The sequence below is a fragment of the Sceloporus occidentalis genome, unplaced genomic scaffold (genome assembly GCF_023333645.1).
Source record: "Sceloporus occidentalis isolate IW3139 unplaced genomic scaffold, rSceOcc1.0.p SCAF_20, whole genome shotgun sequence".
Classification (NCBI taxonomy): Eukaryota; Metazoa; Chordata; class Lepidosauria; order Squamata; family Phrynosomatidae; genus Sceloporus; species Sceloporus occidentalis.
The window spans coordinates 10235322-10253959 of record NW_028317000.1 but is presented as its reverse complement, the minus strand read 5'-3'; the positions used below and the strand labels follow the sequence as shown (position 1 = coordinate 10253959).

General features: G+C 42.1%; 1 protein-coding gene across 3 annotated transcripts in view; it reads right to left on the bottom strand.

The window, feature by feature from the left end:
• PACS1 (phosphofurin acidic cluster sorting protein 1) overlaps positions 1 to 18638 on the bottom strand; it is an 85589-nt gene that overhangs the window by 40204 nt on the left and 26747 nt on the right. For all 3 annotated transcript variants that reach the window (XM_089483562.1, XM_089483563.1, XM_089483564.1), the window contains exons 5-7: positions 12685 to 12829; positions 3776 to 3867; positions 255 to 335 (exon numbers count right to left, since the gene is read on the bottom strand). In XM_089483562.1, coding sequence (XP_089339688.1) covers positions 255 to 335; positions 3776 to 3867; positions 12685 to 12829 — 318 coding nt within the window. The remainder of the gene's footprint in view (positions 1 to 254; positions 336 to 3775; positions 3868 to 12684; positions 12830 to 18638) is intronic.

Sequence of the window (18638 nt, the reverse complement as noted above, 5' to 3'; positions counted from 1 at the left end):
AGGTGGCTTAGAACATGATTAAAACAAAATACACTCAAGTACTGATAATACACAAGTTTAAAACATCAAATTAGCTGTCGTGTTAAAACATCCATAATTTAAACATTGTACAATTATTTTGAAAATGTAACTATGAAGATAAAAACATAGTACAAATGCTCATTTAGAAAACTTGCAAAGTGGAATGGAAGAAGGAAAAGGTAAGAAAGGTATGGAACCTCTTACCCAACAAACTTGCTTGAAACACTACTCACCCGAGTAACTGCAGAAGCTGATGTCAGTTTTCTCCTAGTCTTTTTCACCTTTCTAAGGTCCTCTTCTTCATAAAACAAATCCTATGGAGATAAGGTGGGATGTCCTACTTAGAAATGCAAGCAGCACTCAACCGCTGAGTAATCAGTAGGGTTTTTATACGCACAATAAAATTATAGCGCCTATTTTGAAAAGGTTAATTCAGTCAGTCCTCCATATTGGTGTGGATTTCATTCTGGACCCCCTCTCCCCAGTGGATGCTAAATACTGCAGGATCTCAAGTCTTCATTATTGTCAGTTACCATGTAACATGGGCATGACCTCACTGTTTTCAATGCCTGTTCATACAAGAGAGAATTCATGCACGACTGGCAGTTTTTCCCGAGCCAGATGCCTAAGAACGCAAGTTAACATTCTGTCCTTCACCTAGGCCAGGCCTGCACAACATATCATATATATATATATATATATATATATATATATATTCATAGAATCATAAAATCATAGAGTTGGAAGACACCACAAGGGCCATCCAGTCCAACCCCCTGCCATGCAGGAAATCTAAATCAAAGTATCCTCGGCAAATGGTCTATAGAAGGAGACTCCACTACACTCCGAGGGAGTTTGTTCCACTGTCGAACAGCCCTTAATGTATCCCGCTCTTTTCCCAGGACTGGGACTCAGAGCGGCTTCACAGCATTAAAACAGTACAATTAAAAACATAAAAAGTAAATTAAATAATAATAATAATAAGTACATTAAAAAGGAATTAAATTATTATAATATTAAAACAGATAGTTATTAAAAGAATAACATATTTTTTAAAATATAAAACTATAAATAAGAGGGGGGGGGGGAAGATGCCAAAGGATTTCAGGTGGAATGTGGAACAATTTCAAGGCTCCTCCACCACTTGGCCTCCTCCTGAGGAGAGTACCATGTGGAAGAAGAGGAGGACAGAGGGGCAAATGCTCGTCCTACAAGGCTCCTCCATCACCTGTTTTTTTTTTCCTGAGGAAAAGGACAGATGGAGGAGGAGGAAAGGCGGAAGCTCGTCCTGCAAGGCTCCTCCACTGCTTGGCTTTCTCCTGAGAAGAAGGATGGATGGTGGAGGAGGAGAAACAAATGCTTGCCCTGCAAAGCTCCTCCTTTGCAGTGGCGTTCCTGCATCAGGTTTCATCTGGTGAGGGAACAGGACTTCTGGCGGTTGGAACTTCTGGAGGTGGGGCTTCCAGTGACAAATGTGCCACTCCCTGTTTCGCACGTGGGGGGGGGGGGGAGGAACAGCAAGCGTGCAAGACAAGGGAGAGGTGCGTGGGGAAGGAGAGGCAGATGCGTGGGGTGACCCGGATGCACATGTGGGAAGGAAGAGAGAGAAACATGTGGTGACTGGGTAGAAGGAGCAGCATGTGGGGGAAGGAGTGGCATGGGGGGCAGGGTGACGGCATCACCTCCTGGCGATGGGTGACACCCAGTGCAGGAACGTCACTGAGTTTGGGCACTCAGTCTCTAAAAGGCTCACCATCACTGGCATACATAGTACAGTCGGCCCTTTTTATACACGGATTTTTTATACATGGATTCAAGCATCCGTGGTTTGAAACTATTCCAAAAAAGTATACATTTCAAATATCAAACCTTGATTTTCCATTTTTTTTAAGGGACAATATTTTGTTATGTCATTATATTTAATGGGACTTGAGCATCCACAGATTTTGTTATCCACGGGGGACCTTGGAACCAAACCCCAGCATATAGCAAGGGTCCACTGTAAAACCTTGGCAGACTGAGCAATGCTGTTATGATACAGAGCAATATGTCACTCTCCAAGGCAAAACCGATACTTAGAATGAGCGTCTGACCACAAAATGTTGATCCACAGGTGGAGCAGCATTTGGACAGAGAAGCAGAGACCATAAGAGGGAAAGGGGAAGGGTGTGCGGTAGAAGACAGAAGAAAGGAGAAAAACTCAAGATGGTAATAGTTAAGATAAAAGAAGAAATAGAGAAGGAGGAAAAATGCTACTCAACACTAGAGCAAATGAAGAGGATGAAAAGAAACTAAGGGAACTATAACTTAGTGGGCTAGGACATGGTACATGAGGGAAAGCGGAATTACTGCCAAGTTACTTAGCTCCTACAACATTCCATTAGGGTCTCTGTGCAGGCATGAAAGCCCATTTGTGTGAAGCACAGCGACAATAAATCAGAACTTACTGTGCCAACAGAAGATGGGAAGAGAAAGAAATACATTTCAAGCAATAAAGAGACTGCAACATAGGTTTTAGACACATATGTGTATAAACAATTTCGTAAGTCCCCTTTACATCTTGTTTAATTCTGAGAATCTTGCTTGTTACTCCACAAGCTCCATTGCTTGCTCTAGAATAATACCAACCTTTTCTATTTTTAAAGTCATACCCAGGACTTGATTCTACTGCAGGTTAGGAAAGAGAAGATATATCCCATTCAAGTGCCACTAACAGAATCTGTACTTCAGACTAAGAAGAGTCTGAGAGTATGTATTTTGCCATCATAATTAACATAAAGTTTCAGTGGGAACCCTCCCTGTATTTGATGCTAACCTTTCTAAGTAGATTGATGTATGGCCATAAAGTCATGTCATCTGTGGAGTATCTCCAAGCAGATGTCTTGTAAAAACAAGGCATGTACAGAACCATTCTGGATACAGTCTATTTTCTACAATTTCAATGAACCAGTATATTGTCTGATCTTGTAATAATGCCTTTTGACCTGGCTCTAAACAGACTGTGATTTTGACCTAGGGATTTTTCTCTCAGCAACAGGATCATATCTGACCATGACTAACACTAGCAAACTTGATTAAGAAAACTGTGCACCTCAGTTACCTATATTAAAAGCATTCAAATGAAATAGGCCATGTTCCACCACACCAGCCACACCCACTTACTCAGACAGTCAGACATTTAGTGTCAGAAGTGCCAAGTTGCTAACTCTTCTAAACTCTCTCCTTGTTACGCTTTATTTTCTTTCAACAACTTAAAGCCAAGTTTGGTGAGCAACCTTTGGAGATAGATTTGCACACACACACCAGCCTTCATTTGTTTTTGTTGCTGTATGCCTTCAAGCCATTTCTGACTTAAGACGACCTTAAGGCGAATCTATCACGAGTTTTCTTGGCAAGCTTTTTCAGAGGGGGATTGTCATTGCAATCCTCAAAGGCTGAGAGAGTGTGACTTGCCAAGGTCCCCCACTGGGTTTGCATGGCTGAGCTGGAATTCAAACCCTAGTCTCCATGCCAAAATTCAAACCACTACACCACGCTAACCTTTGTACCCAGCTCAAAAAAGAAAGAAAGAAAGAAAGAAAGAAAGTTTAAATGTGACTAATGCAATAATGAAGTGATACAATAACTGAAAATCTTAATAATAACATCAGTGTATAGTTGCAAGGGCTCCCAAACGCCTCTAGAAGTCTTTCAACAAAGCAACCTATTGCATTTCATCGCAGAAGGAACTGACCACACAAAGAGAGAAGCTTACCTGCCCATGTAGAGGGTCATCACTTCCTTCCTGTTCGGAAGAGAAACTCTCTTCCTCTTCCTCTGAGTAGTTATCAATATCAGGAGAGCGATCTGGAAGACAGATTTAAGATTACCAGAAATCAATATGCTCAAATTTCTACTAAAATGTAATGTGTTTCCATTTACAGAACTAGAGTCATACTAAGCTGGTGTCAGAGATTCAAGAAACAACTGACGTACAAAGTTTAAGTATAAACAGAAAGACAGTATGGAAAAGGGGCTATGTTTATTCCATTATGAGAGTATGTAACCTGTCATCCACTTTTTCCCACTTGCCACCATCATGCTCTATGCCTATCAATTTTGCAAGTCAAAAAAGTTGACTCCAGCAGTCCTACTGTGTATCACTATGGCATTTCCTTGTGAACTATAGGTGAGGTTGTAAATCCAACAAAACGAAGATGGGGTACAGACCGCCCCTTTTTTGCCGGGTTGGAGGCAGGGCAGCCTGACCGGCACCCCCTGCGGCTCCAACCCGGCGCACCATGGGGAAGCAGCAAAATGCTGCTTCCCCATGGCCTGGAAAAAGGGTGTCCTTGGGGCTTCGTGCCCCTGGACACCCTGGGAGCGCAGCCAGAGGAGAAAGGGGCCACTCGGCCCCTTTCTCCCTGGCATCGTTCCCACAGCCATTTTGTGGCTGCAGGAACGAGGCACCCTCCAGAAGCAGCTCTGTTTCAGAGCTCCTTCTAGCGCCGTGCTGTTAGGCCGCCACAAGCGGCCTGGGGCAGCACCAACATGTCATACCCACGGCGTGTCATTTGGATGCGGTGCAGCCATGACATCATAATGGTGGTGCCCGTATACACAGGGCGCCGCCATTATGCCGCCGCCACCGCCACGTATTAGGGTTAGGGAGCGTGTACATGGTGTGCGCTTCCTAACCCTAATACCGGTGCTGGTACACCATTTTTTGGCGGACTGTACTGCACCAATGTTATAGAATGAATAGGTTGCTCACCTGTCCCTGTGGGTCTGCCCTCAATCAAATGGGTTTGTGCCTACAAAAAGCCCCCATTCAGAATGTTTTAGAGTTAAGTAGCCCTTGGTGAGAGACTCAACCCTCTCCTCATCCTGTGCATGCTCAAGGCCCCTAAGGTCTCATCAGTTTCAAATCTGCCAACTGCAACAAAGAAAAGGACCTAAAGAAAGAAGTGATGTAAAGAAGGTTGTGTGAGGGCACAGAAAACCACTCAAAGAACCATAGTTACAAATAAGCAACTTCTTCTTCTTCGTCATCCTCTCTCTACTTCACACAACCAAATTACTGAAAAGCTCATCATAGGCATAACGTCACTGAAACAAAGTGCAGCATACCAAAATGTCCACTCTAGCCCTGGAGTCCAATCTATAATGACATATGAATGTCAGTGGCTGAGACCATGTGAAAGCTTTACAAAGGTCTGGTAAGGATGAACCTTGAAGAAGAGCTGTAGACGCCACAGTGGTACATCCCTGAACGACAGGGTTTGTTAGCAAGCATGTTTGTACCTGAACTGCTTCACAGAGCCACTGGCTCAAAGGATGAAGTAGAGAACAGTTTCTTCAATTTAGGCTCTTAGTGAGATTGTTTAGAATTGGGTTTTGTCATAGTTACAGAAGCGGAGAAGAAGCCTTTATTGAAAGCCGTACAGTCCACATCAGGGGTAGGCAATCTTTTTGAGCCGGGGGCCAGGTTGCTGTCCCTCAGACAACTGGGGGGCTGAAGCCAAAAACTAAATAATTAAATATTTTTTTAAAAAAATTAAATATATAAATAAAAAAGGACAAATGTAGGACAAAATTTTCAAATGGAAGACACTTTTTTTAAAAAAATGGAGGACATGCAAAAAATTTTTGCTGATTTTAAAAAAAATGTTAATATAATTGCATGTTTCTGAGGCTTCTATAGACAATTGCCCCCCAAAGGCCCCGGCGGCAATCGGCGGCAGGACTGGGCTGGGGCCGGTCCCAAGGCCTTGCCGGGCCGCATCCGGCCCGCGGGCCGCAGGTTGCCTACCCCTGGTCCACATCTTCAAGGAATTCTAAAATACAGAATTTCCGATTGTGTGGGGAAGGGATTACATGTCTCAGAGTTCTCTGTTTCTCAAAGTATCCTTTTAGGTAATGTATACACTCAATTTATAAGTCTAGAAATTTTAGTCAAACAATTGATGAATCAAAGCTGACTCAACTTACCATACATACTCGTCTACAAGTCTAAAAATTTATGCCCAAAGTTGACTCCAAAATCTGAGGTCAACTTATTTACGAGTCAGTATGGTAATATGATAGCAGCTCTTTCAGTTTTCCCCATGCGGTCAGAAGACAGTTTCTTTTTCTCTTGAGCCAAGCAGAAAGAGTCCTGGGTGATTGATTACTGTTAAACAAGCGAACAGAACCCCTCTCCCTCCCATGCTGGCCACTGCTGTCTGGGGAGTCAAGAGTGAAACCAAACTTGAAACGCTGAAGCAAAAAGCCTCAATTAGAATTCCTCTTGCTGTGCGCACACATACACATGCTGAAGGAGCCTCCAAGTTTTACCCTTGACTTATCCAAGGGTCATGGCAAAAACCATGCCCTTGACCTATACACGAGGTTGACGTATAGTCAAGTACATACAGTAACCACGGGTCAGTGTAAGTATTGTACTATTAAATTCTTATCAAAAAAGGAACCATCCCCTTCTCTGAGTAGAGTAGTGAGAGATGAGAGCTTAGTCTGTTCTAGGAGTACCTAAAGGAAAAGCACCTGCTCTACTCTATGCCTGCTTCTGAATGTTTTGAATGTTCGGATGGGGAAAATGGCAGTAGCAGCAGCTCTTTGGCATATCTCTTCAATAGTGTACTGAGAGAAATCAGGCTTTGAAGAATCTGAAGAAGATATTTGAAATGCATGCAATGGGATAGCATCCGAGCAGACATGGGAGGTACTTGGTGTCAGCGGTGGTGTGTTCATGTGACAGTGCACATGTATGGTGCGGAGGCAACAAAAAAAATTACTCAGTGAGGAATTGATGCCACGCTGTGCGTTCAGGCCATGTGCATTCGGCCTGCCTTGGGAGTGAGCCATGCGGGCAGAGGGGTTTTGATTCAATTTGGGAAAAAGCAAGATCAAGCCACTTTTTCCTGCCTGTCTGCTCCGGCTCAGACTAGGTCTAGAATAGACATGGTTTTCACCTCTAAAATAATGAGTAAAACAATAAAGAACATAGACTTTTTCAGAACGTAACTCAGTACCATTGAGTCTATATGGTAGAAAAGTAGAATATAATTGGAAGTTTAATGATTTGCTGTTGTAAGATGAAAAAATATTAGAAAAGGCTAAAAAAGAATTTAAGTGTTACTCTGTAGAAATTTTAGACAAGGGAACAGCCATAGAGACTGTTTGGTAAGCCTCAAAATTTGTAATGAGAGGTGTTTTTTTTTTCATTCAGCAAGAGGTAGAAAGGAAAAGGTGGGAAAGGAAAAAGCACAAAGAATTTTGGATGAAATTAAAGAACAAAATCTAAAAGAAAGCATAAAAGTATAGTATTACAAAAGAGATAAAAGAGCTTCAAAAACAATTGAGCCTAGAAACATAATTAGAAACAGGGGAAACATTTCTGAGATTTGCATAACAGAGGAACTTTGAACATGCAAATAAACCAGGCAAATGGCTCTCACATAAATTAAGAAAATAGAAATAAAAATAAATTGATCTAAAGATAAAGGATAATAATAGATTACAAACCAACCTAGACAAAACAAAAAATATTTTTATAATTTCTATTCAAAATTATATAAAGAGGAGCCAATATCAGTTAAGGAGAAAGGGGAAATAGAAGATTATTAAGATAGAGAAAAAAATCCTCAAATTTCAGTCAAACAATTGAACTCGCAAATTTCAGTAATGGAGGTGGTAGAAGAAATTGGAAGAATCAAAATGGTCAAAGCCCTAGGCCTTGATAGTTTTACTGTGAATTATTACAAGAAATTAGAATAAACTTTATCTATCGCTTTACCTAAGACAATAGTGAAGATTAACAACAACAACAAAAAAGACCTGGATCATGGGGAAATGCAACAATTGTTCTGATAACAAAGGAAAATAAAGATATCTCTGAAAACAACATATAAGCATATAAACATATGAGCTTATATTTTAAGTTGTTTTTATACTGTAATTTTATACTGTTTTAATCTAATGTGATTCTAAAATTTTGTAAGTGGTATCTTTTATTGGTCTATGAATGTAAACAAAAATATCCATCCAAGACATCTCTGAACCCCAGAATTATAGACCTATTCCTTATTAAATATTGACTATATGATTTTTGTTGTAATATTCACTGAAAGATTGAAAAATGTTTTAAAAGATTGGATTGAAGAAGATCAGACATGTTTTCTCCCAGGAAGCCAGAGGAAGGAAAATATAAGAATAGTATTAAATATGGTAGAATATTATGAAAAACACAACACGAAAAAAAAAATAGCTTTATAATCTTCTTGAATGTGGAGAAAACCTTTGATAAAGTAAATTGGTAATTTATGAAGGCAGTATTAAATAAAATGGAACTGGGGTCAAAGGTACGATATACAAAGGTACAATATACAAAGAACAAAGCCTTGATTTTAATTAATGGTGAAAAAATGAAACCTTGTGAAATAAAAAAGGGCACTGGACAAGGATGTCCTCTTTTTCCTTTGTTATCTGTGATAGTTTTAGAGATACTGGCTAGGAAGATCATTAAATATGAACTAGTTAAAGGCCCTGTTATACAAGGGTTTAAATATAAATTACATGCCTTTGCTAATGATATGGTGATATTTTTAGAGGAACTATTGAATGGTATGGGAAGATTACAGCAAATTTTAGAGGAATTCAAAAAGGGGCAAGTTTTAAAGTTAATCAAGAGAAAATTGTCATAATAAGAAAAAATATTTCCAATAAGAAATAGAATTAAAGAAAATTTCAGGCTATAATGTCAAAAAGAAAGTCAACTATTTAGGGATAACGATAATTAACAGGAATTCAGAATTATTTGTGAACAATTATAAGAAAAATGGATTCAAATAAATGAAGATCTCAGAAAATGGAACAAATTAGAATTATCACTACTGGGCAAAATATCAATGATAAAAATGAATACCAAAGATGTTGTTTTTATTTCAAAATCTTCCCACAGTAGTAAATGATTGATCATTTAAAGATTGGCAGCAATAGTTATCAAAATGTGTATGGGCCAGCAGAAAACCAAGACTAAAATGGAAAATTATGCAAGATTTGAAAGAAAGAGCAGGATTAGGACTGCCAAATTTTAAACTGTATTATCAAGCATCCTGTGTATCTTAGTTTTTAGATTGGATAAAATTAGAAAGTAAGAAATTTCTTCAATTGGAAGGATTTAACTTACGTTTCGGATGGCACGAGTACCTATGGTACAACAAAAGCACAGAACATAAAGAATTCAATGACTATTATATAAGGAAAATGTTGTTAAAATTTGGTTAAAATATAAAAATAAGCTATAGTTTAGGATACCCCTATGGATTTCCATCCATGAGGCATTTCACAGGAAAGAAGCATTACAAATGGATACGCTATAAAGAATCATTAAAAATAGAAAATGGACTATTTAGAATAAAATTAAGAGGAGGCTTTGATGAGATCATTTTGAGTGTATTCAATGGTATTCAAACTGATACTGGGATCACCAGGTTTGACTTGTTCGTTGGCTGGTGTCCTTAAACTACAGTAAAGTGGGCAAAGTGCAGCACACTGTTTTTGCAACCTTTAGACACTCTAGATTTCCCTTTTTCTGCCAAAAGGAGATAAAAGGCAAATTGCCTCTCCAAGGACAAGATTTCATCCTTGAAATAGCTTGTAGGCCCCTCTGCACTGTCTCACATAACCCCTCCACCCAGTTTTTTCTATCCTCAAGTGGACTACCACCCTGTTCCATGTTATGTTTTCGAGGGTTTTCCCTCTGTGGTTCCCAGAGGGAGCAGGGGCAAAAAATTGTCCAAAGGAGTCCACCCCTAGATTGGAATATGAATTTTATATCCCTATCATTGCTTCCCAGCATAAAAGAAAGGAGTAGGCTTAAGCAATATCAGATTATCATGTACCATCAGGTAAAGGGTATAGATGGGTGGTCGCTTGGCTACCATGAGGCTCAACGTATTTATTGTGAACATATGAAAACGCAGTATAGCTTAGCTTTATAGTTCCTCTAATTGCTTCCTCTTTATATTTGGGAACTGAAACAGTCAATACCGCACATTGGATTTGATAGACCAATAGACTGAACAGATAGGATGGAAAGACCACTGGATGGTGATTCAAAACTCTGTATTCAAATACTGCTCAGATATGAAACCCAGTCAAAGAGATTTTGGGGCAAAGCTATCCCACACTAATAAAAAAACCCCATCTCCCCATAATAACTACATACTCATACAGAGGAATACATTACTCACATCCCTTTCTTGAGAAAGGATGAAACATAAATGTAATTTTAGAAGAGCTGTCCCAATTGGCTTGCACCAATTCTCAAAAGAGATGAATTGTAACTCTTTCTCCTCTATGAAGGAAGCACAATCAATTATTTTTTACATTAAATCTAATACTTTCTGCTCAAATAGAGCAGTTTCTATTCTATGGAAACAGCATGTGCACAAATAGAACTAGTGCCTGAAATGATGACTTCATCTCATTTCCCAGATTTCTCTTTTTCCATCCAGTCACACACAACCTTGTTGGTAGCAAACCAAAATACCAGAATAAATCCAGTATAGAGCTGACATCTCCATCAGTTTCCTTAGCAACCAGATTTACTGCCTAGGCTGCCATCCAGAAGAGAGTATCATAAAGCTGAGAATTCCAAAACATAAGGCTAAATATAGCAGTGTTTGAAAGAAATAAACTGGGATTGTCAAAACAAGACACAGTGAAAGAGTGGACATTATTGAACTAGCTTCCAAACAGCATTGGGGTTATTCACATTAAAGGAAAAGGAAAACCACTCGGCCCAAGTAGCAGCTCTCAACCTGTTTCGGTAGCTTTCATTTGCGTCCATTATGACTCTGGCATCCATGTTATAGATATAGTCAGCCCTCCTGATCCATGGACTTTTAATCCATGGATTCAAGCATCTACAGCTTAAAAATATTTTCTAAAAGTATAAATTCAAAGAAGCAAAACTTGATTTTGCCATTTTAAATAAGGGGCATGATTTTACTATGCCCATGTGTTTAATGGGATTTGAACATCCATAGATTTGGGTATCCACTGGGGATCTTGAAACCAAATCCCAGCAGATACCAAGGGCCCACTGCATTGTACTATGACATTCACAGAACAGGGTTGAAACCAACCTACAAGAGATTCAGGGCCAAAATAGATTGCAGAAATAATCCATTTTGAGACCACTTTAATCACCCTGGCTCAGTGCTAGGGAATTTGGGAAAATGTAGTTTGTTGCAGCACCAGAGCTCTCTAACAGAGAAGGCTTAATGCCTCACAAGTGCCCAGAATTCCCTAGCATTGAGCCAGGGTGATTAAAGTGGTCTCAAAATGGATTATTTCTGCAGTCTGTTTTGGCCCTCAATTATGCTCTCCTTGAATCACAGAACATAACAGGAGTCCAGGGCTACCTCTAATGTGACTGACAACAAATCTCCAAAATCTGACTGAGGTCCTTCCTAACTTTGCTCCCAGGCAACTTTTCAGCTGGAGCTGCCAGAGCTCGACCCAGAGCTTTAAAACTTGCCTTTTTATTTATTTATTATTTTTATTTATATTCTTTTACTGAACTTTCCTTTTTAAAATCACAGCTGCCAGGATCTTCCAAACTTTTCAAGCTCTGATTTAACTTAGAATAGTCTTGCAAAAGTGCAAACAAATGCAACAAGTCCAGAGGCCAATATTCTGCACATGGGACTCTCCGGGGCTGCACAGATTGAGAGAAACAGACAGACAGCAGGGTTGGCTAATTAAAAATAGTTTGGTTTAAACCAAATGACTTAAAAAACCACCCACCAGGGGAGCAGCAACTGAGCAGCTGGCTGAGAGGTGACCAAGAAGCTTTTTGATTATGCTGCCCCTGTGGCAATGGCCGCTATTGGCAAGAGGCTACTCAGTTGCTGCTGACTGGTCCCTCTGTTGCTGCTCCCAAGGTGACCAGGTGCAAAAGGAAAAGCCCTTCCCTGGTGAAAAAGGACTCTCAATCTTTCGTTATTGGGGCAGAGAAGGGTGCAATGAAGGGGGATGTATGGGGTTTACAGAGGTCACATGCTCTGGACTAGAGACTGGTATGGATGGGGAAAGGGAGAGATTTTAACTACAGGAGCCGCTCCAAGGTGAAGGACTCTTTCTAAGAATTGATACTAGATACTCTTCCCTCTCCTTCTTTGGAGATATGTCTTCCCCACACAGTGTCTCCCCCCACATATTGTTTCTTGTTATATTTTTCTCAGCCTGTCTGATGAAAGAAAGCAGGAGCAGCAGCAAAGAAATAACCTGCCAGCCAAGTCCCAGCAAAGCTCACAAAGCTTAAGCAGGGTCACAAATGTGAAAGCTCCTTTTTGCTGCCACTTCTCTCCTGCCACCATTTGTTCTAGCTCCTTGCTCCAGTCTGTCAGTTCCAAAATGGTGCTGTTCTGAGCCACAAAATCAATGCCCTGTGCCTAAGCATCACAACTAGCACAACTAGCAAAAGATGTGTACAGGAGAACAGCAGGAGACACCAATGACATGAAGCAATCAGCGAGCCTGCATACTGGTTTTAAAGAACCCCTTAGATCTTTCCACTGCCCCTTGGGGGGCGTGCCACCCACTTTGGGAATCACTGGGCTAGCTGCTTGACTTTCTCAAACCTCAAGAGTGAAAGGAAGATTTAGAATGCCTTACCAGATAATTTAGATTTGAGCCCTTCATGATCTATTGGTTGGCTGGACAGAGAATAGATTTTAATTTCTGCAACAGGGACAGAAACATCTTTCACATTGTTGTGGAGTCCCAACACCAGGGCCCCCTCACTTGGATGCTGCATAACCTAGAGAATAAAAGCACAGTGAACATTTCAGAAAAGACCCAGAAAGCTTAACTCAAGCAAAATACAATGTTAACTACAAGGGGGTGAGAAAAGTTCCAAACCCATTTCCCAAAATCTGAGCATAATTTTGTCACTGTGGTTTGAAAGAGTATTCTTTTGTATTGTAAAATGCCAACTGGCAGCATCATAGTACTAACTTTTTAATTTTTACAGATTATTGATTAGAACCATAACAATGAAAAGTGGAATTTTCAAGTGCTGAACTCTGGGCCATAATGAAGGTTCTGTTCCTGCAGAAGAAAACTCTAAAGAAAATCCCTGGGTGTATGATGCAAACATTGAGTGAGGGGGGGGGGCATCATATGCAACTGTGAAGAAGTAGTGTGGAGACTTTAAGGCCAAAAATGCAACAAAATCTGGGAGGCCTTCAACAGTGTCAACTCCTGAAATTGTTGAGTGTGTCCATGCCCTGATTTTGGCAGATCGGCAAACCTCAGCTAAAATAATTGCTGAGACACTAGAGATATCCCAGGAATGCACTGGATTTATAATTCATGAACAGTTGGCTATGCAGAACCTGTTAGCCAAGTGGGTGCCAAAATGTTTGAATGCTGACCAGAAACAAAATTAAGTGGATACCTACACATTGGTTTTTGGAACGATTTGTCACTGTTGATGAAACACAGTTACATCACCATGATCTGGAAATCAAACAACTGTCCTCACACTGGTATCACTCAGGTACTCCATGGTGAAGAAATTCAAGACTCAAGGTCAGCAGGAAAGGTCATGACCACAGTTTTTTGGGGGTAAGGAAGATATTTTGACGACTAATCTATCTTCAGAAGGGCCAAATGGTTAATACTACTTTAACTTGCTGTGCCAATTAAAGAAGGCATTGAAGGAAAAATAGTGAGAGAAGCTCAGAAAGGTGTTTTCTTCTTGCAGGACAATGCACACAGGGCTGGTAAGAGGATGGGTGTTTTGAAGAATCTGGGACCTGAGTGCATAGACCATCCACTTATTCACCAGATCTTACTCCATCTGCTATTTCCTGTTTCCAAACCTTAGAGTTTGAAAGGAATTACATTTTTGAATGATTTAGAGGTGATAGCAGCAGCAGAGATATATATATCATTGACAAAACATAGGCAGGCTTATTTTTAGCTACTGTGTTTTTATCTATTTTATTGATTGTATGTACAGCGCTGTGTAAATCTACAGCACTATATAAATAAAGCATGATAACAATACATCAGAATTTTTTTGGGAAAGAGTCAAAGTAGCTTAAGAAATGATATCCCAAGTGCATCAAACATTGGGGTGAATATGTGGAATAGCATTTAAGTTTCACAGCTCTAGGTTATTCCCTTCTTGGTTGGGCTGAGAACTTTTCATCACCTCCTAAGTGTTTCGAACACTTTATTTTAATATAAAGGAGTATGAAGATTAAATTATATAAAGTGAAACTTTAACAACATAAAGGCCTTCAAGGCAATGGAGTATCTTGAAAAAAGACAACATCAGGCCCGGGATGGAGGGACGGGCTCAATGCCCCTTTTTAAAGCAAGGAGCACACTTTGTCAAGAAGGGTATCTGAAGGGGGAATGGTGAGAATGATAGCCCTTGGGGGTGAGGATTGAAGCTCCAGGGCATAACCCCAACAGACTATGGAAAGCACACAGGAGTCGGATGTTATAGAGGCCCAAACGTGTTGGAAGTGGGCCAAATGATCGCCAAAGGGAGTTGACAGGATGGAGTGCACTGGGGAGTCTCAGAAGCAACGCTTGCCTTGTTATGAATCCTCCTTATGGAAGGGTTGTTTGTATTTTTGTTTCTGTTGGCGTTTCCCTTGTTGTTGCTGAGGGGGGAAATGCTGTTGTTGGTAGTCCGTGGACTGGTTTGATCTACCCTGGTTGGGGGGAGTAGGGGGGCCTTTGCCATCCCGAACGGCGTTGAGAAAAGGAAGGGCGAGAGGTGGAGGAAGAAGACATACCATATTTGCGGGCTGTGTTGTTTGTCTTATTTTTGAAGTCAAGTTTCTCATCAGTGTCTTTGTGAAAGTGTCCCTTGGCATCAAAGGGGAGCTCTTCAATGGCCTGTTTGGCTTGAGGCGTGAGGTCTGAGGACCTTAGCCAGGCATGGTGCTGGAGGGCCAGAGCGCCCGAAAGTTGACAGGAGGCACAATCAGCCAAGTGCTGGGCCGCCAAAATCTGGTGGGAGGCAAGTGCATGAGCCTCTGTATCGATGGCCATAGCCGTTCGTCTCTTGTCGGCAGGAAGGTCTTCATAGAGGGGAAGAGCTTTTCCCCAGAGTTGCTGTTGTTAGGCAGCCATACATGCTGAGTAGTTCTGGATCTTAAGGTCTAGAACTGCTGAGGCGTAAGATTTTTGTGTCATAGTGTCAAGTTTGCAACCCTCTTTGTCATTAGCGGTCAGAGTTGTTTTCGGGGTCAAGCAGATCTGGGAGGCCTCAACAATTGCCGAATTCGGGTGAGGGTGCTCAAAAAGCCAAATCTCTTCTGAGGGTGTAATACGGTAGAGATTGTCGATTTTTTTCGTTGAAGGCTGGACCATAGACAGGGAAAGCCAAGAGCTCTTAGCAATTCTAGACATGGAGGGTAGGAATGCAACGGAGGTCGGAGTTGGATGCTTGTCCCGAACCCTCTCATCAATGGGATCCAGAGCTTCAGCATCTGAATGTAGAGCCTCAATATTTAGGGCTTTGCCCATCTGGATCATCTGTTCCGAGAAGGAAAAAATGTCATCTGAAGGAGAGGGAGCGTCGAGAGAAGAGAGCTCCTGAGAGTGCTGGATAGGGACATATTCAGAGACGGAGTGGTCTGTGTACAGGTTGAAAGGGCCTGAGTGGTTACTGGCACTGGCAGCGCAGGGCGTACTTACAGGGAGACGGCAGAGGTTGTCTGAATGGGTCGAACTGATTCCACTCGGGAAGCCGAAGAAGGGTGAGACTGGAGTGGGATGGATGAAGCAGCAGACTGCAGGAGGTAGAAGAGGTTCAACTGGTTGGAAAGTTGAGACAAAACGGCCACCACTGACTTCAGAAGGATCAAGAGGCAGAAAATAAGATCCTGTGGCTTCATCAAACACAACATCCTGTCTAGGGGGTTCAGTAAAGACAGAGTCATCATAGTTCTGTTTGTCCTCGAAGCAAACGACCTCTGACGTTTGGGAGAGTCGGTCTGGAATCACCACTTGGGTGAAAGGAGAGGCTTCCTCTTCACTTTCCAAGAGTTGGTAATAATAATAATAATATGTTTTATTTATAGACCGCTATTCCGCGATGATCATAGCGGTGTACAGTAAAATCGTTAATACAATAAAAATACAGTTAAAGGAGGGAGAAGTCTCATCCTTCAGGCAGTCCAAGATGTTGCTGGTCTGCCTGATGGCTCCCTCTGAGGCCAAGATGACAGTTGAGGAGGGAGGGGCCTCTTCCTTCAGGCAGTCCAAGATGTTGCTGGTCTGCCTGATGGCTCCCTCTGAGGCCGAGATGACAGTTGAGGAGGGAGGGGCCTCTTCCTTCAGGCAGTCCAAGATGTTGCTGGTCTGCCTGATGGCTCCCTCTGAGGCCGAGATGACAGTTGAGGAGGGAGGGGCCTCTTCCTTCAGGCAGTCCAAGATGTTGCTGGGTCTGCCTGATGGCTCCCTCTGAGGCCGAGATGACAGTTGAGGAGGGAGGGGCCTCTTCCTTCAGGCAGTCCAAGATGTTGCTGGGTCTGCCTGATGGCTCCCTCTGAGGCCGAGATGACAGTTGAGGAGGGAGGGGCCTCTTCCTTCAGGCAGTCCAAGATGTTGCTGGGTCTGCCTGCTGGCTCCCTCTGAGGCTGAGATGACAATCTCAGGTAGGTTTCAGCCAATTGAAGGAAGGAGCCTGGTCGGGCCCAAGAGTTGGTACGAGGAGACAGTTGAGGTGCAGGCTCTGGTTGGATGCACAGTACCGAGCCCAGTTCGGTGTCAGCGGGCTGGGCGGGCGTGTTGTTATGGGACTGACAGTCGGAGTCCAGACAGGTCCGGGCCTTTTTTGCCAAGTGATGGGATGAGTCCTTGGACTTGTCCCGAGATTTATGCTTCCTCTTTTCTGGTTTGGGGTCTGAGGACTTTTTCACTTTGGGTGAGGATGGGTGGCCAGCCACATCCTGGCCTGAGGACCTCCATTTGCCCGGTGACGGAGAACTTCCGGAGAGTGTTTGCCCTCGGCAGCAGTAGCCTTGGCAGGGACCCCTGAAGCCAGAGATGGGAGCTTACCCTTAGTGGCCGCAGCCTCGGCAGAGGTTTTGGAGGTGTAGGGAGGCTTCAAGATTTGTGCATAAAGCATGGACCTGAGACGCATCTCCCTACTTTTCCTGGCCTGCGGTGTGAAGGTCATGCAGTGAGGGCAGGAGGCAGGGACGTGGCCCTCGCTGAGGCAAAGGAGGCACAAAGAGTGTCCATTGAAAGCTGGGATGTTGGTTCCACATTCGGTGCAATTTTTAAAAGAGTGCGCAGACATCATTGAAAAAGGGCTGCAGGACAAAAGAATTGTGAGGGGTCTGGGTCGTTACCGTTAATCAGAGTCCAAAACCAAGTCCAAATCACAATCCAAAGAGTAGTCAGAGTCAAATAAAGTCAGCAAACGCAGTAGACGAAAGCGAAAGTTAAGGAAGGAGCAATTCCTGAACGAGATTCCTAAGCTGCTCACACGGCGGACAAAAAGAACTGAGAAGGGGCGGGAAGACCTCCTGCCTATATAGAGGGTGGGCAGAGCTACCACCGACAAGTCTTCCCTAGCGATTCCAGTAGAATAACCCATTTGTGTGCTTTGCAGAGACCATGAAGAAGATGAAGGATGTAAAGGATGAAACAAGGTAAAACAATGCCAAAGAACTTGCAAAATTCCAACAGACATAACTATTTGTGTTCATACAAAAGGCTGGGTGGATAAGAGAGCACAAGGGGATCAGTGCTTCCAGGGCAGATTAAACTCTTGCCTTTCACCAGGGGATGGATGGATATATATTTGAATGTTTTAAAGTATAGTACTTACATTTGACCCATGGATAAGTCAACTCTGGTTTTTTTGGGTCAATCTTTTAACCTAAATTTCTAGACTAATCTATACATTGTTTAATACTTCATTTCCAAGAAGAATAATTATATTTATAGGTTTTTATTTTGTAAATTTAACTAATATAATAAAATTATTTATATATATTAAAAAAGGACACCTGATTATTTTCCTGAAAACTACAGAACCCAAAAGCAGAGTGGACAAGCATTTAGCCAAGTGACTATCAATCTAATGAAGAACCAACATAATCTTGTAGTTTGAGTGCTAAACAAGGACTCAGGTAGACGATGGAACCAATTGCCTAGAGAGGTGCTTGGGTCTCCTTTGGACAACTACAAAAAGAGGCTGGACAGCTAGCCACTGGGGATGCTTTAGCTGTAGATGAGCAGGAGGTTGGACTCAGTGACCCATGAAGCACCCTCCAACTCTATGAGTCACTGTCTGAATCCCTACTCAGTCATGGAAAGATCAGGTTGCACTCATCTGTGCACTCACACAAATGGGTTATCCTGGGCCTATTGGAACCTGCTAGAATATTATGTAAGCATTTTGGCAGTAGCCCTGCCCACCTCCAACAACTCTGTATAAGGGGTTTCTTGCTGAAGGCAAATAGTTCAATGGAGTCTGATGACCATAATGACCAGCAGGTCACAATATGGGGAGGATGGGGGGGGGTGAGTTCACAGATGACCACTCAAAGAACTACAGTTACAAACAGGCAAGCTCTTCTTGCACAGAC